General features: G+C 39.6%; 1 protein-coding gene across 5 annotated transcripts in view; it reads right to left on the minus strand.

Annotated features, from left to right (window-relative positions):
* The window catches only part of RB1CC1 (RB1 inducible coiled-coil 1), a 215843-nt gene that overhangs the window by 39158 nt on the left and 148722 nt on the right, over positions 1-27963 (minus strand). For all 5 annotated transcript variants that reach the window (XM_089678426.1, XM_089678422.1, XM_089678425.1 and 2 more), the window contains exons 15-17: positions 19403-19553; positions 16921-17029; positions 5761-6001 (exon numbers count right to left, since the gene is read on the minus strand). In XM_089678426.1, the coding sequence (XP_089534552.1) occupies positions 5761-6001; positions 16921-17029; positions 19403-19553 (501 nt within the window). The remainder of the gene's footprint in view (positions 1-5760; positions 6002-16920; positions 17030-19402; positions 19554-27963) is intronic.

A 27963-nucleotide genomic window follows, 5' to 3' on the forward strand; every position in this document is an offset into this window, starting at 1 on the left:
ATATGGACTGTAGACAGGTCAGTACAAGCCAGAATTACATCTGCTTCTCGAAAGGCGTCATGGCTTCTGTTGCTGTCCTGAGGATAGAATGTAAGTCATGGCTGTGGTGCTGCCTGACTCATTGGTCATTCCTGAAGCTGGCTGGTCTACAGCAGCAGAGATAGTCGGGATTTCCGTTAGCTGGAAAATATTGATGGAAAGTCTGCATTCCCTTGTGCAGACTATGTACTTTGACTGTTTACTACCCTAGGATGCCTACCCAGCCCATCAGGCTGGCATTTATTATGAGAACTGTTAAGGTTAATGCGAGAAGGGACTTTCCAAATTCCAGTGCAGGGCTAGTCAGACACAAGTTCATAGATAACCTGGCCTTGAGATATAGAAGCATGGGCTGGTCCAGAGACCAAAGGAGATTGCCTCTTGCAGTCAGCTACAGAGTGCTGAGGTGAAACTGGGCAAATATGACTTCCTTGAAGGAGGCCACCATGAGGTTCAAAGACCAAAGGAAGCACCTTGATGAAGACCCAGGGTGCCATGGACATCCCAAATGGATGAGCAGTCACAAACTGTAAGTGTTGCTCACTCCTTTATGTCTATCAATGTTAAAAATTCCTCTTGTTGCAATGAAATTTTTACAGACTGGGCTGATTCCATACTGAACTTTTGGCTCTGCAAGAAGATTTTTAGAACCTTTAAATTTAGGATGGGACAAACACCTCCAGTGGGCTTCAGCTTTGAAAAAAATCCCTGAAATTATTCCTGTAAGTGAACTGGGACTATCATGCCTAATGGGTGAAGTTGCTGCAAGGCAATTTGAGGGGTTACAATATCATTGGAGAGGTGGAAAGGTTTAAGGGCATAAAGTAGGGAGGGAGGAGAAGGGGAGTGAAATTCCTGCTTGCATCCCTGGGACACCATGTCCTGGATCCAAAGGTCCGAAATGGCTTGAGTCCAAAATGGCCAAAATACATTCCTCCACTTGCAAAAGGAGGACATGGTGCTGGACTTAATTGACTTGGATGTCTAGGACTGGCAATGGAAATGACTGGAGGGCTTAGCATTAGAAGCAGAGGTCTGAGAGAGATGAGAGAAACTCTTCTAAAAAAATGCAAGAGGCAGGGTCTGCCATGGGCACCTTAGCTTTCGTCTTACTAGACAACAGTGTACTCCTTTCCGGTTATGACATCTTTTAAAAAGATGTCTAGTGACTCTCTGAAGAGTTGTTCTCTGTCAAATGGCATCCTTTCTAGGCATTTCTTACACACTGTCCAGTCCTGCAGTCAGAGAATCCAGTGCATTTGACCTGACATAAGGGCAATTAGGAGCTACAATTTTTGGAGTACCGAGGGATCAGTCAGGATCAAATTGAGGTTGCACACTGTGTGCTTAACCCAGGCTGCTGAGGTTTGGCAAATGGCCATAGACTCTACCAATAGTTGCGTGGCCAAGCACGGGACAAACAAGATTGGGAGAGCCTCAACCAGAACTGGGATTTTTTGAGGCAGAAATTACCCTGATTCCTAATGGCACTTTCCCCTTTCTGTGGTAAGCTTTCTTCATTGGGTACTGCTGTGCAAACGTCTTGGGAGGGGTATAAACTTTGTCTGGCTTTGGACAGTTTTCCTTCAAAACATCCTGTATAAATGGGTATACTGGAAAGGACCGAGTAGGAATCTTGGTTTTGGGAAGGGATCTCTTACTGGTGACCTTAGGTCCAGTAGATGGGGATGACTCAAGTTTCAAACAGGAGCACACTTCATTCAATAGAAACATAATATTTTTTTCAGCTTGAGAGAGGATAAGGGTGACTGCCCATACTCCTGAGAGGACTACTCAGACTCTGAGGATTCACCTTCACGTTATTATCTTCATCAGGAAACAATACTGCCACAATGAGCAAGTTGGACAAAAATTCAGCAGGGGATGCCAACACCCACAGTCTCTGTTAAATTCCTCTCTATAAAAATGGGAGGAATAGGGAGTAAAGGGGGAGATTCCACAATAATAAAGGCTGAAAAAAAGATACAAATCCATCTAGTTCAACCAATTAAAAATAAATAGAAAACCTCCATATACAAAACTCTATATCCACAGAGGAACCACAGGAAGGCAAACAAACCTTACAAAGCACGGTCCAATTTGCTCCAGCGAGGGAAAATTTTTTCTTCCTAATCCCCTGAAGACAATCGTATGTTTCCTGGATTTTTGGTGTTATTACCTATAAATGTTAATATCCACTTATATTTTGTGCATTTAGGATTAAATCCAGTTTAATCTACTTAACTGTCCAGAACTATTTCTTGAGGAAATCTATTCCACATTTGCACATCTCTTACTGTGTAGAAACTTTTCCATGTATAGAGGTTAAATCGCTTTTTCTCAAGCATAAAGAGTGTCCCCTTTTCCTTTGTAATGACCTTTAAGTGAATATCTCTGCACCTAGTTTGGGATATGAATGGCATTTATTTATACATGTTGATCATATCCCTCCTTAATTGCCTATTCTCAAGAGAGAATAAATTCAGTTTAGCTAATCTTAACTCATACCTAAAGTCCTCTATGCCTCTCATCAGACTGGTTGCTGTTCTCTGTACTTTCTCTAGTTTCCTGATATCCTTTTAGTAAACTAGTGCCCAGAACAGAACTGCAAATTCCAGTTCAGAATATGCATAGTGCAGACTACGATCAAACGTACTAAAAGCAGAGTTTTCAGATCAATCCCGAATAACCTCATTATGGCCCTGTGCACAGTGTACGCTGGCCTGCCCCCTTGTATTGTTTCCACGTGTCCAACGTCTGCCATGAGGGTGAAGGTACACCCCAAGGGTTTCTTGCAACCTCCATCAGTATGCAGATTGCTGCTGTGGAGCTGAATGGCTACAGCCATTACTGAGTCTCTTGTCTGCAGGCTGTTGGATAACCCACCAAAGGTTTATGCAGAGAACTAGCCACAATCTGAAACAGGGTAGCTGCTGGAGCTGTATTGTGCTTCTCTGTAGTAGAGCAATGCGCTCAAAATAGCACCTGGAGCTAGGTGGGGACTGTGCACCATCTACAATAGGCAGGACTATGCACACAAAGTGTACCACTGTATGCCCAAATATGTTACAGAAAATGCCCCCAAATTCTGCTCACCATGAGGAAAGTGGTGCATGTTAGGTTATGGTCTTTTCTGTGTGAACCAAGAGTATTCTTCTCAATATATTAGAGGGAGAGGTCACCCATTACCTAGAATACTGGAAAAAAAACAGGGGATTCCTGGCAGTGAGAGTATTTATATGGGCGACCACAACAATTCTGCCAGTGTCCTCACCTGAAGAAAGCACCATATAGCCTACGGTCTTGATAAATGGAAGTGAGGGTCTTGTATTGTAAGAATAAGAAACATTATTTGGTGCCTGTGATGATTGTTTCTTTTCACAAAGTAGTGGGACCCTGCTACACTTGTGGACCCCAAATACAACGGAAAAAGCTGTGTTTATAAAAGAGTGTACTGTGGGGCAGCACAGTGGCTAAGTGGTTAGCGCTTCTGCCTATCAGCACTCGGATCGTTAGTTCGAATCTCAAAAACGGCACTACCTGCCTGGAGTTTGCATGTTCTCCCTTTGCGGGTTTTCTATGGGTACTCAGGTTTCTTCCCACACTCTAAAGACAAGATGGTAGGTTAATTGGCTCCAGCCTAAACTGACCCTAGTTTGTGTATGTATGAATGTGAGTTGGGGACCTTAGATTGTAAGCTGCTAGAGGGCAGGGACTGATGTGAATGTACAATATATGTGTAAATCGCTACTTAAATTGACAACGCTATACAAGTACCTGTGATAAATAATAAATAAATAATACTGTCTTCCCTTGATATACACTCTCAAGAAGAAAAGCAATACAAGCTATAAGCAGCTACAGCCAAAATGGTACATCCAATGATCAAGCAACTGTGCCATGGAGCTTGTTTCCTATATATTGGGAAAAATGAAACCAGGAACACTATACTCAGGTTTCTTTAAGTGTGCAACCATAACTTACTGTCAAATTTAAAGTAATGGATCATCAGATCATATTTTTATTGCTGAAGTTCAGGACACATGATGTTCATATAGGAAAATGTATAGTTTGCAGGACAAGTAACAAAAAATGTGTTTTGAGAAAACAAAACAGGTGTAAAACCGAACTACAATTTTTCGTTTATCATAGCTCAAAACCACAATATTCAAAAGCATATAAATATTTTTCTAAAATAGTGTAAATGACATGAAACATGCACATCTAAACACACTGATACTGCAGAAAGATGAAAATATAATACATTCAAATATTTCAGCAGCAGTTGAACTGCCTTGTACAATAAAGTGGTTTAGTATAGGCTTCAAAATGTTTGTAGCTTTTCTTGCATGAACTAACCATTTTAAATACCCCAAAACATTTCAATGGAATGCAAATCAGGGTTTTGACTAGCCGGTCCCAATACTCTCCATTTCTTCTTTCCAAGCTATTGCTTGGTGGATTTGCTAGTGTGCTGCGGATCAATATCAAGTGTACAGATCCTTTACCCATTCATGAAATGAGCGCACATTCTCACCAAGTACACTTTGATAATGATATAGAAGACATAGTTGCCTAGATGACTGCAAGCTGAACACTTTGTCCTGACACCTCCTCTGTAGTTTAAAGTTGCACCATCCTGAATTTTTTTTTTCTTTTTAGCATTTAATGGTCAGCTTTTGGCCGAGCCACCCAGTCCTGGAAAAATTAGCATATCATTAAAAAGTAGATTATTTTTCTTATAGCGGAATGACTGATTTCAAATAATTTGACAAGATTTTTAAATCCCTTGCAAAACTCATATACATCCCCAACCTCCTTTTTGAGGGATTTAGAGAGCTCTTTTGAGCTTGGTATGATTGGGAAGAATGCCTCTTACACTGCAGACCTGTAGGAAGGATGTGTCTCTTACAGTGGTAGTCAGAATACCACGCTTACATACAGCTACGAAGATTTTTTGTAAAATGCCACTTGCTTTGTCAAATGGTGTTGGTTTGTAACTATGCAAGCACCATCATATGAGAGGTCAACCAGCCATAGCTCAAGGAGCCGTTCGCAAACTCTGGAGGAACCTTAGTTGAGAATGGCTGGTCTACAACAAAAAAGAAAACCAAACCCTAGATAACCAAGGTTTAATTAAGATAGGTTCCACCTGCATACTCCCCAAGAAGGACCTGATCATTGGCTCCTAATCCGGAACCCCCTCATTCTAATTTCATGATTCGATGTGGTGGTAAATGTAGGTATGTAATCACTTACAGTACATCTGCATTTTTATTCAATTCGATTAGAGGAATGAATATACCATGTCAATTTTTTGTGACATTTGTAAAGCATATCACCTTTCTTTTTTTTCTCGATTACAGCTGTGATAAGGCTGAATGGAAATGTGGATTTGTCACCAAAGGGTTCATATTCACCCTTAACTTTACAGGTACTGTGCTAAGTGGAATTGTACAGTCTATAGATACTGCATATGTTAAAGGCAGTTCTTAGGTTACAGATAAAGAATACATGTATTTTTTGCTTCACACCACAGCTGTAGTAGTTCTGTTTTGCAGAGTGACTTGGAAGAAAAGGATGGGAAATTGCATACTGTGTAAGATGTCATAGGCTCTATTTTTATTTTATGCCCTCTTTGTGTTATGCCCAGTAGGTTACTACAAAAGCACATGGTTTACACACTCAAACAGTTCAGCCAAAAATACAGACTGCACTTACTGAACAGCTGTCATGCTGGTATCTAAAGTGGGTTCCATTCTATCTTCCTCTAAAACAGCAGCATCATAAATGGGCCTATTTATTTCACAAGCAGGGTCAAGTGCACAAGCTCCAGCAGGTTCTGAAGGAAAAACCATGTGAGTTGAAGACATAAGACTCTGAATCTTGCCAACTTCCTCTTCTAGCTTCTTCTTCTCTTGCAGTAATCGTGCCCGGTCTTCAGAAAGAGTTTCAATTAAAGCTAGAAAGCAACAAATAAATAATATTTATTTATGTACTGAACATTATTTGAATAATATCAAGGATAAATAACAATGGTGCAAAAACGGAGTCCCAAGATTAAGATAAAAAATATAAATTTAAGGCAACCATCAAAAACGTACAGGTTACAGGTGGACATTGATGAACCAAATCGCTTCACGCCTCACTTTATATCTTTTTCTCTCTAAATGTAAAAGCGACCAATCAGCAACATAGAAATCGAAATAAACCTGCTCCTGTAATGAAGAAAGTACAGTGAGGAACAGAAGTATTTGAACACCCTGCGATTTTGCAAGTTCTCCCACTTAGAAATCATGGAGGGGTCTGAAATTCACATTGTAGGTGCATTCCCACTATGAGAGACAGAATTTTTTTTTAAAAATTCAGGAAATCACATTGTATGATTTTTAAAGAATTTATTTGTCTTGCACTGCTGAACATAATCAGTGTTAATATTTGGTACAGAAGCCTTTGTTTGCAATTACAGAGGTCAAACGTTTCCTGTAGTTCTTGACCAGGTTTGCACACACTGCAACAGGAATTTTGGCCCACTCCTCCACACAGATCTCCTCTAGATCTGTCAGGTTTCGGGCTGTCGCTGAGAAACACGGAATTTCAACTCCCTCCAAAGATGTTCTATTGGATTTGGGTCTGGAGAGTAGGCCACTCCAGAACCTTGATATGCTTCTTACGGAGTCACTCCTTGATTATCCTGGCTTTGTGCTTCGGGTCGTTGTCATTTTGGAAGACCCAGCCACCATTTTCAAAGCGCTGACTGAGGGAAGGAGGTTGTTGCTCAAAATCTCACAATAAATGGCCCCATTCATCCTATCCTTAATACAGTGCAGTCGTCCTGTCCCCTTGCAGAAAAGCACCCCCCAAGCATGATGTTACTACCCCCATGCTTCACAGTAGGGATGGTGTTCTTGGGATGCAACTTATCCTTCTTTTTCCTCCAAACACGACGAGTGAAGTTTAGACCAAAAAGTTCTACTTTGGTCTCATCTGACCACATGACTTTCTCCCATGCCTCCTGTGGATCATCCAGATGGTCATTGGCAAACTTCAGACAGGCCTGGACATGTGATGACTTGAGCTGGGGAACCTGCCATGCAATGCATGATTTGAAACCACGATGGCGTTGTGTTCTACCGACAGTGACCTTTGAAACTGTGGTCCCAGCTCTCTTCATGTCATTGACCAGCTCCTCCCTTGTAGTTCTGGGCTGATTCCTCACCTTTCTTATCATCAGTGATACCCCACGAGGTGAGATCTTGCATGGAGCCCCAGTCTGGGGGAGACTGACAGTCTTGCGCATTACCTCAATAACCAAAATTTATTGCTTATAAAAAACATACTCACAAACAGCGAATAAAATCAGGCATGTAAGTCCTCTCAGGGACTTGGGGATTACAAGAGTCCCATCAGGAGAATGGGTGTTCAGTACAGCTGACGCGTTTCGAAGGGAGTCCCTTCTTCCTCAGAGCTTTATTTCATTTTGCAGTGCTGATTGGGCTTCCCCAGCCTTGGTTTGGAGCTGCACAGCCCTTTATGCATTGGTGGTCGTTCCCTCTAGGCCTGGTTCCATCTTGTGCCACCTGTCTGGGTCCCGGAGCGCAGGAGAATTTTCGTTTGTTTTTTGGAGACTGACAGTCGTCTTTAGTCTCTTCCATTTTCTAACAATTGCTCCAACAGTTGATCTATTTTCACCAAGCTGCTTGGTAATTGCCCCGTAGCCCTTTCCAGCCTTGTGGAGGTCCACAATTTTGTCTCCGGTGCCTTTTGACAGCTCTTTGGTCTTGTCCATGGTAGTAGTTGGCGTCTGACTGACTGTGGGGTGGACAGGTGTCTTTAAAGAGCTCAGACAGGTGCTACTAAGTTAGATTAATGAGTGGAGTAGAGGTGGACTTTTTAAAGGCACAGTAACAGGTCTTTGAGAGCCAGAATTCTTGCTGTTTCTTAGGTGTTCAAATACTTACGTTCAGCAGTGCAAGACAAATAAATTCTTTAAAAATCATACAATGTGATTTCCTGAATTTTTTTTTAAATTCTGTCTCTCAGAGTGGGAATGCACCTACATTGTGAATTTCAGACCCCTCCATGGTTTCTAAGTGGGAGAACTTGCAAAATCGCAGGGTGTTCAAATACTTCTGTTCCTCACTGTAACTACCTATGGCTCTTCTCACCTGCACCACCATACTCCACTCCAGTTAGGAGCTATTGCTAGCTGAAATCTCTGCACAAACCGATCTGTTCTCTCAGCTTTCTAAGCTTTAATGATTACAAAAATAGAAAATAGGTTAGCTACTAAGTTAAAGTGTTAATAAACCCAGGACCCTGAATTCACTATAACTGGTCTCCCACAGTACACACAACATGGAAATGCAATTATGTTAGTAAATATACACTGCTAAATACCTTTTCTCATCAGCAGTTAGAACAGTCTTGTGACTTCTATCAGTGTCGAGCCAAGCACATGATAAAGCTTGTAAGAGGAGTTTTCATTTTCCTCTAGGAGGATGCAAGACCCCTGACCTCTTTCTGGACGTGCTGATTGGCCCTGTGCTGATCACATGCATTCTCCCAAGAAAAAAAAAACCTCTCTAGCAATACACACCAATATAAATAGGGTGCAGTGCTATAATGAACATAACCACATGTATCAAATATACATATATATATATGAGAATGAGAAGCAAGCTGCAGCATCTCTGTAAAGGTTTTAATTTATTTAGTTCATGATATATTTAGCTAGTAGCAGTTAGTCACTTTCAACTGGACTTGATGTGCAAAGCAAACGTGTTTTGAGTCCTATTCAAGTAGCTTACTTTCTATTGTGTCATGTAGGTGCATTCAGGTCAGGACTTCACAGTCTCCCTAAACCTTAAGGAGAGGGTACATTCTTTGAGGACAGTGAGGTGCATTTTGGAGAGACAACTGGTTCACAAGAGGCCACCTATGTCAAAATGCAAACTACATCCTTAAACAGGGGTGGTATCTTCAATACCCTATGTCAACTAAATACAGTATAATGCCATTTTAACATGTTTACCCAGGAAAAATGTCTTCAACATTACAGAACAAGCCCATTTGAATGTGGCAAAACTTTTACCTACAACAGGAGCATGCTTATTGTTTGTTTCTCCGAAGAAAAGGTTTGTTTAGGAACATATCCTTCCTCTATGTTTTTTTGTTTAAAGCTAAACTCAGGATAGAGTATAAACAATTAAATTTGGGTATCCTGCTGCCCCAGCCCCATATAATAAAGATCTAGTGCTCGTTTAGTCTAAGGGATGTAATACAGAGGAATACTTACCACTTTCATTGGTAACATGGCAGCCAGTGCTCTTCTTTACTCCCACTCTGGAGTGCAAGCAGACATTTGATGTTAATGCACAACCAGTGGTCGCTGGTGGTCCTGAATTGTACATGGCAACATTGGTGAGGGGGTGGCCACATGACTATAGAAAAGCAGAGAGCTCTGTGGAACTAGTTGTTAAAACTGGAACCATTGGGGAGGAAGCTTGGGAAACTTAAGACGAGTAGTTCTTTCTACTGCTTGCTCCTTAGAAAATAAAATCCTTTATATATATATATATGTAATGTATTTGTAAACTGAGCAGAGATAAAGTTTAGTAGAGTTTATTTATCCTAAGAGAAGTGACACCAACTAATCTAAAATTGTAGATGAACTGTGCCATGTTTTCAAATTCCAAGACACTGTTTTTACAAACAGTCCTTATTTTGAACAGATTTTACAGAAAGTTTATGTGGCTAAGGGTTCATTCAACAAGTACGTATTGCTTTCCTCATCAATGATCAGCTTGGGTGTGTCAGGACACTCCCCTTGTATATGTGTAGGGAATACCCTGACTCAAGATGATTGGCCCACACAGGTGACAGCTTCCTGGTGGGCTTGCACACGTGAGTTCAGATCCTAGTCCCAACACACCTGAACTCATCACTATTCCTTACTAAAAACAAGGGGGTTGATATACTAAAACTGGAGAGTTCAAAATCTAGTGCAGCTGCGCATGGTAGCCAATCAGATTATCTTCAGTTTGTTCAATTAAGCTTTGACAAAAACCTAGAAGCTGACTGGTTTCTATGCAGTGCTGAACTGGATTTTTGAACTTTACAATTTTAGTAAATTAACCCCACAGTGTCTTCTAGGAAGCGTGTATACAGAAAAAAAAAATCATCATTCCTCACAAAAGATACAAAACAAAGTATGGCTTTCACAATGATTGCTTAGCAAAGATGCACTGGTGCACTGCATGATGGAATATGTATATTTTTTTTATACTGATGTCTCAATACATGGACACATTTACAACACAACACATAAAAATATGCAACTGTACCACGTTTTTATTCCAGAAAGGCATATGTTAGGTCTGGCACATTTTGAAATTGGTATAGTTATCTATCCAACTGCTAAAGAGTCATAGAGGTTAAAAAAAAAAAATACGCACAGAAAAACACGTGTCAGTGAATCACACATTTCTGTTCTGAATTGGAGCTCACTGCATTCGACTTTGTACATATGTCAGACATGCTTTCCTTTATTACTTTTCTAGCACATTAATATATATCATGCTAATTATTCCACATATTTTTTTTAAACGTAAAAGCTGGTAAATTTAGGACCAAAGCAACCTGATGCCTACCGGGAGTCACACAAGTAAATGTTGTCTAACACAGTCAAGAGACAACCATAAACTGTTCATTAATGACTAGTTTACACTGGAAAAAACTGGGACATCCACAGCCAGAGAACTAAAAATAAAGATCAGATGTCCTGAAGACATCTGATTATCTGTTAAAAATCTAACCCATGCGAGGCAAAACAAAGGGAAATGCAGAAACAGATCTGTGCTTTTATTTAATAATTTATTTTTAAAAATTGAAGCCAGGAGTTGTATTGACTCAAGATTAGATATTGGAGGAGTTAAGAAGGATATGCATCTAATGTTATCAGTAGAAATCATACTATATGCCAGAATTACTTCTTAAAGTGATTTTGTCAGCATTTGCACATCCCCATAAAATCGGCTTAATTTTCAGGTTTCCAGTACAATATTCATGATGTTGCAACGAACAATATGCAAGTGGGGGAAGTTTGCAGTAGTAATATTTTCCATAAACAAAATCACCTTTCTGCATTTACATGAAGTGGATTCTGTATGATCTCTATATAATGCAAACATGAGTAAGCTCTGACCATCTGCATAAAACATCTGCAATGTATCAGGCTAACAAGTCAGGGGGCTTCTCAACAAAATAAAAGGCCTAGAGTGGATGTAAAATGACTGCTGGGCCTAAAGCATTTGTTACCAAAATGTATGATGGTGCTAAACCAACAGCTTACATGCAGATAAGCAACAAAATCCACAAACGTGTACTACACAATGGCTGAAGTGACCATGATTATTGGAAGAAGGCATAACTAAACCGAAATAAGCAATAAACCTCTGAACTTCCTAGCAATCAGGCTAGAATAGGAGTGCAAATTTTTAATACAAAAAACAAGCATGTGTGGTAATTTTTAAGAAATATGAATGTAACTAGTAATCGGTAAAATAATTTGTAATAATCCCTGCCTGTAGACGTTATAATCTAATGGTAGTATCATAATCAGGCATTCAATACACATTCTTTGGCTGCTTTGGTCAGAAACCAATCCACCAGGTTGTTTTGGTTGAGCTCATACAAACATGGAAAGAACATACAAACTTTTTATAGTCCCCCTGGTGATTGAACCCAGAAGTGGCACAACATATGCTATACCTGATGGTCAAATGTTGTGGATAGCCCTGCAAATTATTGCATTCTGGTTCACATAGCCAGGTTAATAAAGGATTTTGTGTGAAAGAACTTCAACCCTCTATAGAGTTTTACTATTTAAAATAGCAAGCATTCCTGAGCATCCATAAGAAACCACAAGATGATAACGTGCTTCATCTGAAGTTTTGTTTATAGCTGACTTGTTGTAAATTCCTCTTCCTCACAGCTGAGAGCACAGAAAATCAGCAACACAGCTGTACCTCTCTCAGTTATAATGTGTAAGCTTCTCTGTGCAACAGTTAAGCCAAAAAAATCTAGAGACAAATTTCACAATCAACAAGACAATACATAAAATAAGTCCAGAAACTAAGCTAATATCAGAAAAAAAACTATACAAAATCATAACTGAAGTATAAAGTGCCAACCCAAAAATATGTACAGTGGGGATCGAAAGTTTGGGCACCCCAGCTAAATATTTGTATTAATGTGCATAAAGAAGCCAAGGAAAGATGGAAAAATCTCCAAAAGGCATCAAATTACAGATTAGACATTCTTATAATATGTCAACAAAAGTTAGATTTTATTTCCATCATTTCCACTTTCAAAATAACAGAAAACAAAAAAATGGCGTCTGCAAAAGTTTGGGCACCCTGCAGAGTTAATATCTTGTACTGCCCCCTTTGGCAAGTATCACAGCTTGTAAACGCTTTTTGTAGCCAGCCAAGAGTCTTTCAATTCTTGTTTGAGGTATCTTTGCCCATTCTTCCTTACAAAAGTCTTCCAGTTCTTTGAGATTTCTGGGCTGTCTGTCACGCACTGCTCTTTTAAGGTCTATCCATAGATTTTCAATTATGTTGAGGTCAAGAGATTGTGAAGGCCATGGCAAAACCTTCAGTTTACGCCTCTTGATGTAATCCCCCGTGGATTTCGAGGTGTGTTTAGGATCATTATCCATTTGTAGAAGCCATCCTCTCTTTAACTTCAGCTTTTTCACAGATGGCATCAAGTTACCATCCAAAATTTGCTGAAATTTTATTAAATCCATTTTTCCTTCTACTCCTGAGATGTTCCCTGTGCCACTGGCTGCAACACAACCCCAAAGCATGATTGATCCAACCCCATGCTTAACAGTTGGACAGAGGTTCTTTTCATTAAATTCTGCGCCCCTTCTTCTCCAAACGTACCTTTGCTCATTCCGGCCAAAAAGTTCAATTTTAACCTCATCGGTCCACAGAACTTGTTTCTAAAATGCATCAGGCTTGTCTATATGTTCATTTGCAAAGTTCAAAGGATGATTTTTGTGGTGAGGACGTAGAAGAGGTTTTCTTCTGATGACTCTTCCATGAAGACCATATTTGTACAAGTATCTCTTTATAGTGGAATAGTGTACCACAACTCCAGTGTCTGCCAGATCTTTCTGGAGGGATCGTGCAGTTAAACGTGGCTTTTGAATTGTTTTTCTCACAATCCTGCGAGCTGTTCTGTCTGATATTTTTCTTGGTCTTCCAGATCTTGCTTTAACTTCCACTGTTCCTGATGACTGCCATTTCTTAATTACATTCCGAACAGAGGATATTGACATCTGAAAACGCTTTGCTATCTTCTTATAGCCTTCTCCAGCTTTGTGAACGTCAACTATTTTCAGTTTCAGTTTTCTAGACAACTGCTTAGAAGAACCCATGGTGCTGATTGTTGGGGCAAGGTCAGATGAGTCTGGGCATTCAAAACCTTTGAGATTGACATCACCTGGTCTTCCCAGACGATGATTGAGAACAATCCATGACACTGGCAGGTCTCAGCTTTGCAAAGGGGGCAGTGCATGCTATAAATTCTGCAGGGTGCCCAAACTTTTGCAGACGCCATTTTTTTGTTTTCTGTTATTTTGAAAGTGTAAATGATGGAAATAAAATCTAACTTTTGTTGACATATTATAAGAATGTCTAATCTGTAATTTGATGCCTTTTGGAGATTTTTCCATCTTTCCTTGGCTTCTTTATTTACAATAATACAAATTTTTAGCTGGGGTGCCCAAACTTTCGATCCCCACTGTACATAAAGTAAAAGAAGGCAGAGAAAAACATGAGAAAGTGACACAAGATTTAAAATATTCTAATTCTTTTACATGTCTCATACCAAGATCTGACCTGCAAGAGAGTAGTAGTTACATCTCCAGAAAAATGGTATATTCATACATACCAGGCATCCACTTGGTGCCCAGATCACAGACTCCAAATGAATGGCTGGCAAGCATTTTAGAGTAAACGTAAAAATATAAATATGATCACAGAAGTATCAAATGTTAACATTATAAAGGGTTATACTGGATTTAGAATTTGAAGACTATAAACACTTTTCCACTCCAAAAAAGAAAATACATATAGAGATGTGCAATTCATATCGCCGACGCCCGGGGCATGTATTTCCAGGCACCAGGCAGGTAGGTTTATTTTGCGGGCAAGCAGCAGGGCTCATCTGTCAGGTGGAAGCATTCGGGCGGCAGTGCTGCCGCCCGATTGCTTCCACACAGCCTACATTGCCAGCCGCTGCCCCACTGCCTGCTATATGGCTCGGGACCAGTCAGTGCATGCCAGCGGTATATTGGGATGCGGGTATAGAGGAGGGAGGAGAACAGACACGTCCGCTCCCCTTATTGTCTTTCCCCATTGACTCCCGGTCATCAAAGCAAGGAAAGAATGTAATGAAGTGCAATGTCCACTACATTACATTTAGTGTAGTACAGGGGAGACATGCAGGATCTTTTAGACCCTGGATGTCTCAAAAAAGAGAACCTGTCACTAAAAAAATTATCCCATAGGGGACTTTTTGTCCCTTATGTGATAAAAAAGTTGAGTGAAAAAAATGTTTTATTTTTTAAAAATTTAAGTTACACCCAAGCATATAACCCCCCCAAGATTTTTCAAGGCCCCCCACCCCCATATATGTACGCATGCACAAACGTAAAAGCAGGTGCTGGGATGTCTACACATGAAAATGACGATTACGATACGTTACATATCACCGCGCACACCAGAATGAGAGCAATACTTCTAGCACCAGACCTCCTCCGTAACGCTAAACTGATGACCTATAAGAGGCTTTAAAAGTGTTCCCTATAGAAAATATAGGGTACTAAAGTTTGTTGCCGTTTCACAAGCGCATGCAAATTTGAGGTTTGACATGTTGGATATCTATTTACTCAATACAACCTTTTATATTTTACAAAAAAAGTATTGCTTTTTGTGCCCCAAAATTAACTTAAGTATATTTTTACTGAAATTTTGTGTTTCCTAGACCTTTATGATAATATCGTGTGAAAAACTGAAACTACTGCCATTTTATTCTCTAGGGTCTCTGATTTCCAAAAATATATAATGTTTTGCAGTTTTGTGTCTTCAGGCCTTAAATCATTTTTTTAAACGTGTGCAAAAAAACGCAAAAATGGCTCTGGCAGCGAAAGGGATAAAGGATAAGCCCGGCACTCCCCTTTCCTGAGGAGCAGCCAATCGGTGCTCATTGCACTGCAAGGTCTCTCTCCTCCCTGCCAGTCCCCAGGTGCAGTTCTGGAAACAGGTAGAGAGGGGTGGAGGAGATAAACAGTGCAATGATAAAACTATTAAACGTTTAAGCCCCTTTCGTTTTTTTAAAAGCCCAAGACATTCCATAAAGCACCTCTATGTATAAATGTTTTTATTTTTATCAGGACAAGTAGATTGTCAATAGGGACAAGTAGATTGGGGCACCGATTTAGCCACTGGACAAGTTTCTTTTTCAAAAATGTCCACACCCCTGACATATATTACCTATAACAATTAGTTAAAAAAAGGCTTGGATTTAACTGATAATTTAAGCCATCAGGGAGTGAAGGAATGAAGCCCTTGTATCCAAAAGATTTCTCGCTGCAAGAGCTTCCAATGCAAAGCACCTCCTCTCTCCTACTTGGAAAAACTCCCTCAATACAGTGAATTTGCAACAAGGCCTTGTTGCCCTTATGTGTCTTCCAATATTGTTTGGAGACATTTGAAGGTCTTGCAGTTTCTGGGTTCTGACCATCTCTATAATGCTCCCCAATAAAATGCATAAAAGGAAGAGGAATGTACAAGGCAGCTATGAGTAAGGTTGCGGCAGAAACATGCTATTGTCTTGTTACTTATCAATGTTAAGGATTGCTTGCTATTTTACAGAATAAGAGCCTATACAGGATTGTATATGGACTCCATCTTTTGCATCATTTTTCATGATTGTGAGGTGTTCAGGAACTGGGCTGTTGAGGCAGACATCACTAGAGGCTGTTGTGACATGGAAGTCACTTTTTCTTGGAGTGGTGTGGACTATCTCATAACATATATTTTTCAATAAAAAGTTCACTGGCATCACATGCATGTAACTACCATAGGAACTACATGGATTAAAAATGTATTTGGCTCCATGCATCTGCAATATTTATGATCCATAATATTTACAAGCAATCGTCTGTAAACACAAGTACTACCCTCTATTATATCTGAAGTTCTATAGTGATCACTACTGGATCACTAGTAATGTCACTAACGTTATAATTTCAAAACTAGAAGCACAAGAAAATGGTAGTATGGGGTTACAGAGGGAGTCCAAGCACTGTAGGCTTTGTGAAAAACAGTACACCAACAATGCCCTACAGGTTTAGTACTTGTCTTTCATAATGGGAGATACTGTAAACTTGCTGGCTTTGGATTTGTGTCTCTAAATCTCTAAATTGGTGACCATTTGAAATCTTTGCATTATAGATACATTACTGATTTTTAATATTTTTTATTATTGTTATTGCATATAAAATATTATTTTTGTTATTGAGTATAACTAAAGCAGATATAAACTCAAACTGCATGTTATTTAATTTGATTAGCTGCAATCATTCTTCGGGTGAGAATTATCAGACTAGCTCCTTCGATTTTCAGATCAAAAGATGTTGGGTGGTAAAATGCCGACAGGGCCACCCAATTTTGGCCAGTTTATCAAAACCCACCCAAAACTTGATCAGTGTATGGCCAGCTTTAGTAAAGAGCAGATTGTATCTGAATGGTGAAAGGGTTATAGATTTCCTCCAATGGGATCTGAGATGGATGCTTTACTTACCTTTATCTCTATCTTGCTGTAGTGTAACACTCTTCAGTTTCTCGCTGAGTTCAGTAATTATACTCTCTTTCTTCACTTTCTCTCTGGTCAAAACTGTGTTAAAGTTTGTCTAGAGGGAAAAAATGGAATCTTAATTAAAATATTCACCCTTAAAGTGGAACTTTAGTCAGAAAATTAAGTCCTGTTAGATCACTTCAGGCTTGCTCATTTTGCAGGTACAGCTATGTAAATCATTAAAAATTAAGTGCCTATATTGTTTAAAATCCAGCAATTCACCCTGCTCTGCACACACTCTGTTGTTTTCTATTTTTTGGTACTGTGCCAAAAATGTAGAGGCCAATCTGCTCACAGTTTAAAGATTTACTGCTTCTCAAAGGCTTTGGGCTGCTGCAAAATAGCAGCCTCCAGCAAGAAGAAACAGAAACAATGTTGGAGGCACTTTACAACATACACCTACTTTGGTAGGATAATTATTAATGTGGAATGTATGTTCCTTGCTAAAGAACATTATTCTTTGTTGTTCTGGGTAAAGTTCCACTTTAGGGTTTTTCAGATTACTTTTTTGGAACCAACTGAAGTAACAGAAATAGATTTTCAGCCATACGTTGTAGCAATACCTACATTTTCATTGCTTTACCTCCATTGCTCTTTTACATCAGTTGTGCAGGAAGTCCAAAAAAGAATATGCAGTTAATTAGGCAGCACAGTAAAACTCTAAGTAAAAGAACTTGTCAGACACAGCCCTTCTTATCCTCTGCATTACAATTCTGTGAGGGATGTGGCTGTTACTGAACTATGAGCACTGTAGTATGTAGGGGTGCACCGAAATTTGCATGGTCAGAATGTTTTGGCCGAAAAACCCCTAACGGCCGTTGGCCGATATGAAAAAAAAAAAACACCGACACAGGTGCTGAAAATAACCCCGCCCCCTCTGTACTCACTGGCTGCCGCTCGGTAGTTCTCAGCCTTACCTGAGAAACCACTGAACGATCCCAGCGCTGGGCATAGAGATTAGACAAAGAAAGATGGCCTGAACTCATCTCTATACCCTTGGAGGACTGGAGCAATGTCACTTCCGGTTCTGTCACCTTGTAAACAAGGCCTTATTTTTTTTTGTTAAAGCACTCGATCAATGTTTTTTTTTTAATCTAATGCTTTACATTTTAGGAGAGATGTGAGGTCTTATTAACCCCATATCTCTCCATAAAGAGGTCATGCATGCATTCCTTGTGATAGGAATAAAAGTGATTCAATTTTTTTTTAAAGCAACAGTGTAAAAAAAAAAAAAAAAAATTTTAAAAATTAAATAAATTTAAAAAAAATTGTTAAAGTGCCCCATTCCCCCATGCTCGCATGTAATGGGGAACACAAAATTAGACCACACCCACATATGTAAACGGTGTTCAAACCACACATGAGGTATTGCCACGAACGTCAGAGCAAGAGCAATACTTCTAGCACTAGAACTGCTCTGTAACTTTACACTGCTAACCTGTAGAAACTTTTAAAGCATCACCCATGGAGAATTTTAAGTACCATAGTTTGACGCCATTCCACAAGCATGCACAATTTTAAAGCATGACATGTTGGGTATCTATTTACTCGCCGTAACATCCTCTTTCATATTATACAAAATAATTGGGTATATAGTGTTTTTTTTAATCATTAAAGTGTATTTTTTCCAAAAATCTATAATAATTTTTAAAAACTGCCCATTTCGGTTTCAGTTTTCGGCCAAGTGCATCCTGAATTTTCGGTTTCGGCACCAGAATTTTCATTTCAGTGCACCACTAGTAGTATGAGATCAGGAAGCAGCAATTTTACTGAGCGAAAAAGTATTTTAAGGCATTTACAAGTAAAAATAAATTATAAAGTGTGAGGCTTTTATTTTATTCATAAAGTGCAAATTTATTTTGAATCTTGACTATAAACTGAAAATGATGACAGCTGTTCTGGGTTAGTCTGCTTTCTGTTGTAAGAATATGAGGTTTACGGAAAGGATACAAGCACTGTATTAAAATTTGCAAAAAGTAAAAAATCTGCAATACAGAATTTATACATAATTTGTAAACCCAAGCAAATTATTTTACTAAAAAAAACACATGAACCTGACTCTGTAAATCACAAATAAAAAAGATGAACCTAAGCAATAAAAAAGCTAAAATAAAATAGATCTGATCAGCTAACAGGCAAAAAGTGAGGCAAACTACATGGATCATGTTGCTAATCGCTTTGTAACATACCTCTCATGCCTGCGTTTTGTACTAGGTTTATCCAGTTTAATAACCATAAAACTGTCAGAATTTGTGAACTGATAGTTGAACTGTTACTAGACAGAGGATGTATTTTTATGTATGTTATCTGGAAACATGACATTTTTACACTGGCTTTGGAGGTCAGTAATAACACAACAAAATATAGTAGTTTTTAACTGTCACAAACAATTTTAAATAAGTAACTGCCTTTATGGCTACAGTGATACCTGCTGCTCTGCAATTAAGGATATCCTGAGACTCTGCAGCTCTTCAGCCTTTTTTCTTTCCTGCAAGTCAAGATGCTCAGCAAATAACTGTTTTCCATGCTGAAGCGTTTCCTGAAGTTCAGAGACCAAACTGTGTGCGACTCCAGAGGGACTTAAAAGGGAGAATAGAGAGAATTGTTAACACACACACATACACTCATAAACCTTCAGACAGAGATGACTATCGTAAATATTCATACAAAGTGCAATTTGATAAACCAAAAAAGATCAAATAAAATCATAAAAAATATCTATTTAAATCATCATAGAGTCACCCACAGTGCAGCAATCATGATTTAATGTGAAAACATAAGAACAAAAATCTCAAATAACTGAAATGACTATAATCTAATTGTAACTGCTCCACAAAAAGTAACCACGCTTAGAATTGAACTGATACCACTTACATGGGCATAAACACCAGGTAGCGACACTTACTATGTACAACTCTTAAGGTCTGTCTATTACATGCTATGTGGTCCCAGACATTTGTAAAGCACACTTCTGTGCTTGATAAAGTCTGCAGACACTCATCCCAGAGTTACTTCAGTTTTTCCAGCAGCATGTAATATTCAGAAGTACAATAGATTATTTGTATGAAATATTTCTATATTTTTTAATAAAGATTTTTTTAAAAATATTTTTTGTTTTCTTTTTTTCATCCACTCTCCTTCCCAAGCCGACCACGCCTTATAAGTACCTTCCCCCTCTCCCCTCAAGATATTCTTTGTGTGGCCTTCAGAATCTCCTGGCCAGTCTTTGCTCTTCTGCACAATAGTAATGTAGTCTCCATTCATTTCTGAGAAAACCCCATTTAATCTTGAGGGTAAAGACAGACGGCTATGCCATGGGAATGGTATATTGCCTATAAAAATGTAGTGTTCTTATTATTGTATGGGACTTATATAGTGCCAACAGTGTGTGCAGCTCTTTATAAAATGAAAGCAGACAATACAGTTACAATACAATTTGGTACAAGAAGGTATCAGAGGGTTGGGTGTATTACTCTGAAAAAAAAGACTGATCATTGAATGACTATGGCTGGTATTCCCTGAATAGGTTTTTCAGTAAGAATAAAAAAGTTTGTGATTTAACTTAGTTTTAAAATTAGTCTGAAACATAAAATGTAAACTTAAAAGAACATTATTATCTTCCATGGAGATTCATTGTAAATGTAATGTTCATTCCACTGTCATTGTAGTAAAATCATCAACCTGACCTGGCCAAAAACATTTTTAAGATAAACCACTGAAGTTGAGACACCTTCTGGGGCCTCCAAGTACCTTTTTAAGTTCTAAAATCGACGTCTATGTCCCTGAGGCGCCTCCTTGAATTCAAGGCTGTAATTGACCTAGATATCTAATCAAAGTTCTGCTTTTTAAAATTGAAAGTGGATACCGCTATTCACAGGACACCACGTTTAATCCATCCTGCCCCTTTGTTTAAGACTCACTTATAAACAACAAAGAGGAAAAAAACTTTGTGACAAGACTTTGAGAGAGCATGTGACTGGGATCGCTTTCTTCTGCCACTTTTATCCACATTTATCAAACTTCAACTTGATTCACTAAAAAACAATGTGCAAAACATAGACATAATAGGGTTGATTTACTAAAACTGGACAGTGCAAAATCTGGTGCAGCTGTGCATGGTAGCCAATCAGTTTCTATCTTCAGCTTGTTCAATTGAGCTTTGACAAAAATAAACCTGTAAGTTGATTGGTTTCTATGCAGAGCTGCACCAGCTTTTGCACTCTTTAGTTTTAGTAAATCAACCCCAATGTGATCTTAGCAGAGTCTTTCCTTTAAGAATATTTATCGTCAATATGTAAAGTCATATGTTCATTTCAACATTGGATTTCAATTATTTGTGGCCTACTTTTATTATTCTGAATGATCTTAAAGTTTGTAATCTTACTTTGTGAGAATCCCTGCATATTTACTTTCTTGAACTCTGATCACATGATCACTATGCCTGGTGAGTAGACACTGTTGTGCCACACATTTCACAAAGCCTGCCTTCTGAACTACAGAGGTGATGAAAGAGCTTCAGGAAGTGCAGTCAGTACAGGAATCACTGTTTGCAGAAAAAAGAAACTTGGGATATGTAGACCTTAAAAACTGAAAATTAAGAATGCAGGGAATCCAGGAAAGAGATGACCAGCAGACAGGCAGGATTCACAACATGAAAACAGATTTTTCAAGTAAGCTTGTATTGAGTTGTCAAATATAACAATTGCTTCTAATGGCATCACTAAGCCGATGTCATAAAATGAAAGTGCATGCTGTGACCATACAACCCCTAGAAAAAAGTATGGAATCACCACCAAATGTTCATTCAATTGTTTAACCACTTGCCCTCCTGAGGATTTACCCCTCTTTTTGACCAGGCAATTTTTTGCGTTACGGCACTGCGTTATTTTGAATTGTGCGGTCATGCAACGCTGCACCCAAATTTAGGTCCTTTTTTTCCCCATGAATTGCGCTTTCTTTCGGTGGTATTTGATCGCTTGTGTGTTTTTTATTTTTTGCACTATAAAAAAAGACTGACAATTTTGAGAAAAAAAACTATCGTTTTGGACTTTTTGTAATTAAACATGTCCAGTAAAAAAAATGTAAAAAAATCAAATTTAGTCATAAATTTATGCCAAAATGTATTCTGCGACATGTCTTTGCTAAAAAAAAATCCCAATACATGTAAATTAATTGATTTACAAATGGCGGTATAGATACTGGGATTTTTTTTTTCCCTACTAGTAATGGCGGTGATCAGCGACTTTTAGTGGGACTGTGGCGGAAATTCTGATACTGGGGGAACTGACTTCCCCAGTGACACCAATGCAGAGATCAGTGCTAAAAAAAACACCAATGACACTACTAATGGCACAGGGCAGGAAGGGGTTAATATGAGGAGCGATCAAAGGGTTAACCACGTGTGGGGGGGTGTTTAACTAGAGGGCGGTGCTTCACTGTAAGCACACTGCTCTAGATGGCTGTGCTGTATGTATCTCATTTCCTTTAGACAATGTCTTATAGTAAGGTCACAGACATTGACTCCAGTTTCCGCCCATTTGTCCCTCATTTGTTTTGTTGTGCATTTTCTGTTTTCAAGGCATATTGTTTTAAGTTGTCTATCTTGACGCTTTGATGTCTTCCTCCGTCTACCAGTATGCTTTTAGGGCCTTCCCATTTGATTTGTACTTGGTCCAGATTTTAGACACAGCTGACTGGGAACAACCAACATCTTTTGCAACACTCGGTGATGATTTACCTTCTTGAATTAGTTGTATGGTCCTCTCCTTTATTTCAACTGAGATCTCTCACGTTGGAGCCATGATTCCTGTCAATCAGCTTGGTGCAACAGCTCACCAAGGTGTGCAAGCACTCTTTTTAACTGCAGACTAATTAGCAGATGTTTGTTTGCTTTAGAACTGCAAAGTACATGGTGATTCCATAATATTCTCCTCGGAATTGAGTGATTACAGATTTTTTTCCTCTGCTTGATCTGCAAAAACAGTTGCAATTGACTACAGTTTTCTTTTTAATTTTTTTTAAGTGTTTCTTAAAGCCAGAAGGTTGGAATGTTACATGAAAATAGTTTTTAGGCATGTCTGCGAGTGGCGAGTCCATACTTTTTGCCAGGGGTTGTAGATCCCTTTAAAGCAGAACAAATACTGAAAACCCATCTTATCAGTTTTGTATTCTTTAAGAAAAAAAGAAACAAAATAAATGTAGAAAATCTGTTTTATGCTAGCTTTGTGTAATCCCTTTACAGTAGCATTCCAAATAGAGAAGAGACAGCAATAACAAACATAGCAATCTATTACTTTACACAGCACTGTTGTCCATCTAGCAGTAGGAACATGTTTACAGTAGGGGTAATGCCATCAGCATGTTGCCTCTCCTTCAAGTTATAATCAGAGGGTTAGGATAATTAGTAATATGACTTAGGAAGCAGAGCTTTGCAGCCATTATAAATCAGGGATACAGTACTTTTAACACTCCTGGTCTGGATATCTTCCCTTCACATCTCTGTTGAGCTGTTTGAGGGCTATGTTCACATATTATTAAATATAAGGTCAGGGTCAGCAACTGGGAAATACATTTAAAGGGATTCTAAAGGCTTAATTAAAAAAAAAAACAAAACAAAAACACACGTCTATATTTACCTGCTGTGTGCAGTGGTTTTGCACAGAGCAACATGGAGCCTGTTCTCGGGTCCCCTACTGGTGCTCCTGGCCCCTCCCCCATCTGGTGTCCCCACAGCAAGCAGCATGCGTACTCCCCAGCTGCTGCTCTGTGTGTCCATTCACACACGGAGCCATAACTCAGCCCCCCACCCCCTCTCTCTTCTCATTGGCTCACTGGCTGCAAATGGCAGCAGCGGGAGCCAATGGCTCCTACTGCTATCTCAGCCAATGAGGAGAGGGACAGCTGAGACTTGAGTGCACATAGCTGGGTCGAGAGGGGGCTTAGGTGAGTATAAGGGGGGGCTGCTGCACAGAGAAGGTTCTTTACCTTCATGCATAGTATGCATGAAGGTAAAAAACCTTGAGCCTTTACAACAACTTTAAATAGATGCTGACAGGAAGCACCACTGGAAAGGCAAAAAGCAAGAAGCACCACTGGAAAGGCAGAGGACAATAAGCACCACTGGAAAGGCAGAGGACAATAAGCACCACTGGAAAGGTAGAGGAAAGGAAGCACCACTGGAAAGGCAAAGGGCAAGAAGCACCACTGGAAAGGAAGAGGACAGGAAGCACCACTGGAAAGGCAGAGGACAGGAAGCACCACTGGAAAGGCAGAGGACAGGAAGCACCACTGGAAAGGCAAAGGACAGGAAGCACCACTGGAAAGGCAGAGGACAGGAAGCACCAATAGAAAGGCAAAGGACAGGAAGCACCACTGGAAAGGCAGAGGACAGGGAGCACCACTGGAAAGGCAAAGGACAGGAAGCACCACTGGAAAGGCAGAGGAGAGGGACCACCACTGGAAAGGCAGAGGACAGGGGCCACTGAGGCGGAGAATAGGATCAGCAGGGCAAAGGACAGGAGTCAGGAGGGCAGAGGATGGGGTCACTACTGGCAGGGAAGAAGACAGGAATCACAACTGAAAAGGAAGAGGACAGGAATCACTGATGGAAAGGCAGGGGACAGGGATCACTACTGGGAAGGCAGATGGATCAACTTGGTTACAACCAGCCTGCCCATAGATGGATCATATCTCAGCTGGTTCCTGCTGAACCGGCAGAGATTTGATCCATCTATGGCCGGCTTTAGAAAAGAGCGTGGATATGATTGGTGGACAGAAGAATTTCTTGGATTGTAAAAGGAGATTAAAAGATTACAAGTGAGGGTTACAAATCAACAAAGTTCTCTGCTTTCTAGGCTGAGATCTGTGTAGGAACCACTACTAAAGACTGTGCAAACTTTCTAACTTAGCACCCTGTAGAGGGATGAAGATTAAAGGTTGCTTCTACTTGGAGACCACAGGGAGACATTTTTTTAAGGAAGTTTATTTTAAAGCAGTACTAAACCCCAAACCAAAGTAATATATTGCAGCTTACCAATCAATACACTATGGTGGCTCATTAATTTTCTATTTTTACCCTCTGTTTTCACTTGGTGATCTGGCCAAGAAACACACCTCCTGTATTAGAGCGCCCCACTTTGGATGAATATGTACAGGGGGGGGCACCTTTGGACAGCAGCATTGTCAATCTGGGGGGAAGGGAGTTTTAGATGTACTAGCAGATTTAGGTACACTAACAAATTGAAGCTGTACTCCAGCTCACGCTTTATAAGCAGTTACAGCAACAGATGTTTTACTTTTGAGATAAAGGAGTTACATAAATATAAGCTGATCATTGTAAGTACCCTGTTGTCCTATCCCTTCTAACTGCTACATCTTCAAGAGAGCTTGCTCATTCAAAAAACAACAGATGTACTGGCCATATCACCAGGAGAAAATAAGAGAAAGAAAGCCTAAAAAAGAAAACATCCATCATGCATTCATCATATCTAAAAATAAATAAACTGAAATATAATAAATGTTTGCTTTTGGGTTTGTTACCACTTCACACTAGGTTCACATCTATGCAGTTTCACGAGGCTCGAGTTTGCATTGGCACAGCAGCCCATTTATTTGAAGCAGCATAAAAGACAACAACAATCCCCAAAATACGTGCACAGCTTTAGAATAGTAAAAAAAAGGGTTTACACAAGGGATGGGTATGTATTCCCTCACAAACATCCATTTAACATTAGATGGAAATTCAGTGACCTGCCTGACTCAGGGAGCAACACAACAGCAAAATACGAAAGAAACTAATCCACTTCTCAGTATATCCCATAACACTGTAATTAAAACAACAAGATACAACTCACCAGCTCAACATGTGACCAAACTAGTGAGAGTAGAGTTTAGCTGTGGCTTCCAACCACAGATTCCAGATTTTACCAAAGTACTTGGGAGAAGCATTGCCAGAATAAATAAATTTTCAATTTGGAAGTGTCTCCTTGATCAATTTCATGAATGTAGCATTGGAGGAGGGTTAAGAATCTCTCCAATGTAGCACAATTTGTAGGGATATATACATCCATAATATAGGAGCAATGTTTCCTGGGATTATAGTGTCGAAAAGGCCAAGTGTGACTGAAGAAAGGAATAAATACCGGACCAGTAAGGTTGGATATAAGGACATGAACAGACATCAGGCACAAAACAAGAGTTCCATTTCAGCAGGTTGTTCTGGCAAGTAGTAGAGCTTATGAATACATTTAAATTGTATCAATCTATCTGCAGTACAAACGGTGGTATCAAACTAGGACTGTTACATCTCAGACCAATCTGAGTAATCTAGAGTTAGAAAATGTGTTTTCCATTTCAAGCAAGCCATTAAAAAAATGCTGTACAGCAGTAGATTGTAGAAGACCATATATATTTGTAACCACCTCCTCAAGGTCCTGAGTCCTCAAGAGTGAATCAAGGACCAAAAGGACAGATTTAAATAGAGAGATCCAAATTGTTTCATAGTGGCATGTCTTAGGTATAAACAACTAAAGACATCACTATGCACAACTGCCTTACCCTTCTTCAAAGACAAAAAACTCATGTTGTTTTTGAATATTTTTTTCAGATACCCAACCCTCTTTGATGTCCACCACACAATATCAAGCTGGTTGTACAACTTTGATAATGATGGAATAAACCATAAGGAAAAGGGGGGGGGGGGGTGTCTTCAGTGACAGGACTTAAGGATTCCTATCCAAGAATGCAAGGACTGTATTCCAGGAGTAAAAGGAAGTTGCAATCCAGGGGATCAATTTTTTCAAACATGGGATGACAATCTATAGAGGAGATATCTCAACTGCTCAAAAGAGCTCATAAACACTACTGACACACATACACTGCAATGCCTAAGTAGTTAACATGGTCGACCTGTCTTAATCTGGAAAATGCCAGAAATGTGTAGGACTTCACAGGGCAGATGAGGAAGGTCATACATTTTTCCCAGCTATCCTTTAGGCCAACGCTTCCCTAAATCGATTTACTATCTGCACTAGTTCCTTAAAGGAATCCTCTGAACCATCTACAAGGAGATTTTCTTCTCCAGAGAGTACCACCTGAGATCCGCAACTTCTGGGGACTGCCGAATAAAACGCAAGGGGTTCAAAAGTAATAGCAGAAAGGAGTGGCATCCCTGACAAGTCCCACACTGAAGTGGAAAACCTACAGTCAGGTCCATAAATATTGGGACATCGACACAATTCTAACATTTTTGGCTCTATACACCACCACAATGGATTTGAAATGAAACAAACAAAATGTGCTTTAACTGCAGACTGTCAGCTTTAATTTGAGGGTATTTACATCCAAATCAGGTGAACGGTGTAGGAATTACAACAGTTTGCATATGTGCCTCCCACTTGTTAAGGGACCAAAAGTAATGGGACAGAATAATAATCATAAATCAAACTTTCACTTTTTAATACTTGGTTGCAAATCCTTTGCAGTCAATTACAGCCTGAAGTCTGGAACACATAGACATCACCAGACGCTGGGTTTCATCCCTGGTGATGCTCTGCCAGGCCTCTACTGCAACTGTCTTCAGTTCCTGCTTGTTCTTGGGGCATTTTCCCTTCAGTTTTGTCTTCAGCAAGTGAAATGCATGCTCAATCGGATTCAGGTCAGGTGATCGACTTGGCCATTGCATACCATTCCACTTCTTTCCCTTAAAAAAACTCTTTGGTTGCTTTTGCAGTATGCTTTGGGTCATTGTCCATTTGCACTGTGAAGCGGCGTCCAATGAGTTCTGAAGCATTTGGCTGAATATGAGCAGATAATAATACCCGAAACACTTCAGAATTCATCCTGCTGCTTTTGTCAGCAGTCACATCATCAATAAATACAAGAGAACCAGTTCCATTGGCAGCAATACATGCCCACGCCATGACACTACCACCACCATGCTTCACTGATGAGGTGGTATGCTTAGGATCATGAGCAGTTCCTTTCCTTCTC

The sequence above is a fragment of the Staurois parvus genome, unplaced genomic scaffold (assembly GCF_062004578.1).
Source record: "Staurois parvus isolate SC_StPar_1 unplaced genomic scaffold, SC_StPar_1.0 ptg000205l, whole genome shotgun sequence".
NCBI lineage: Eukaryota > Metazoa > Chordata > Amphibia > Anura > Ranidae > Staurois > Staurois parvus.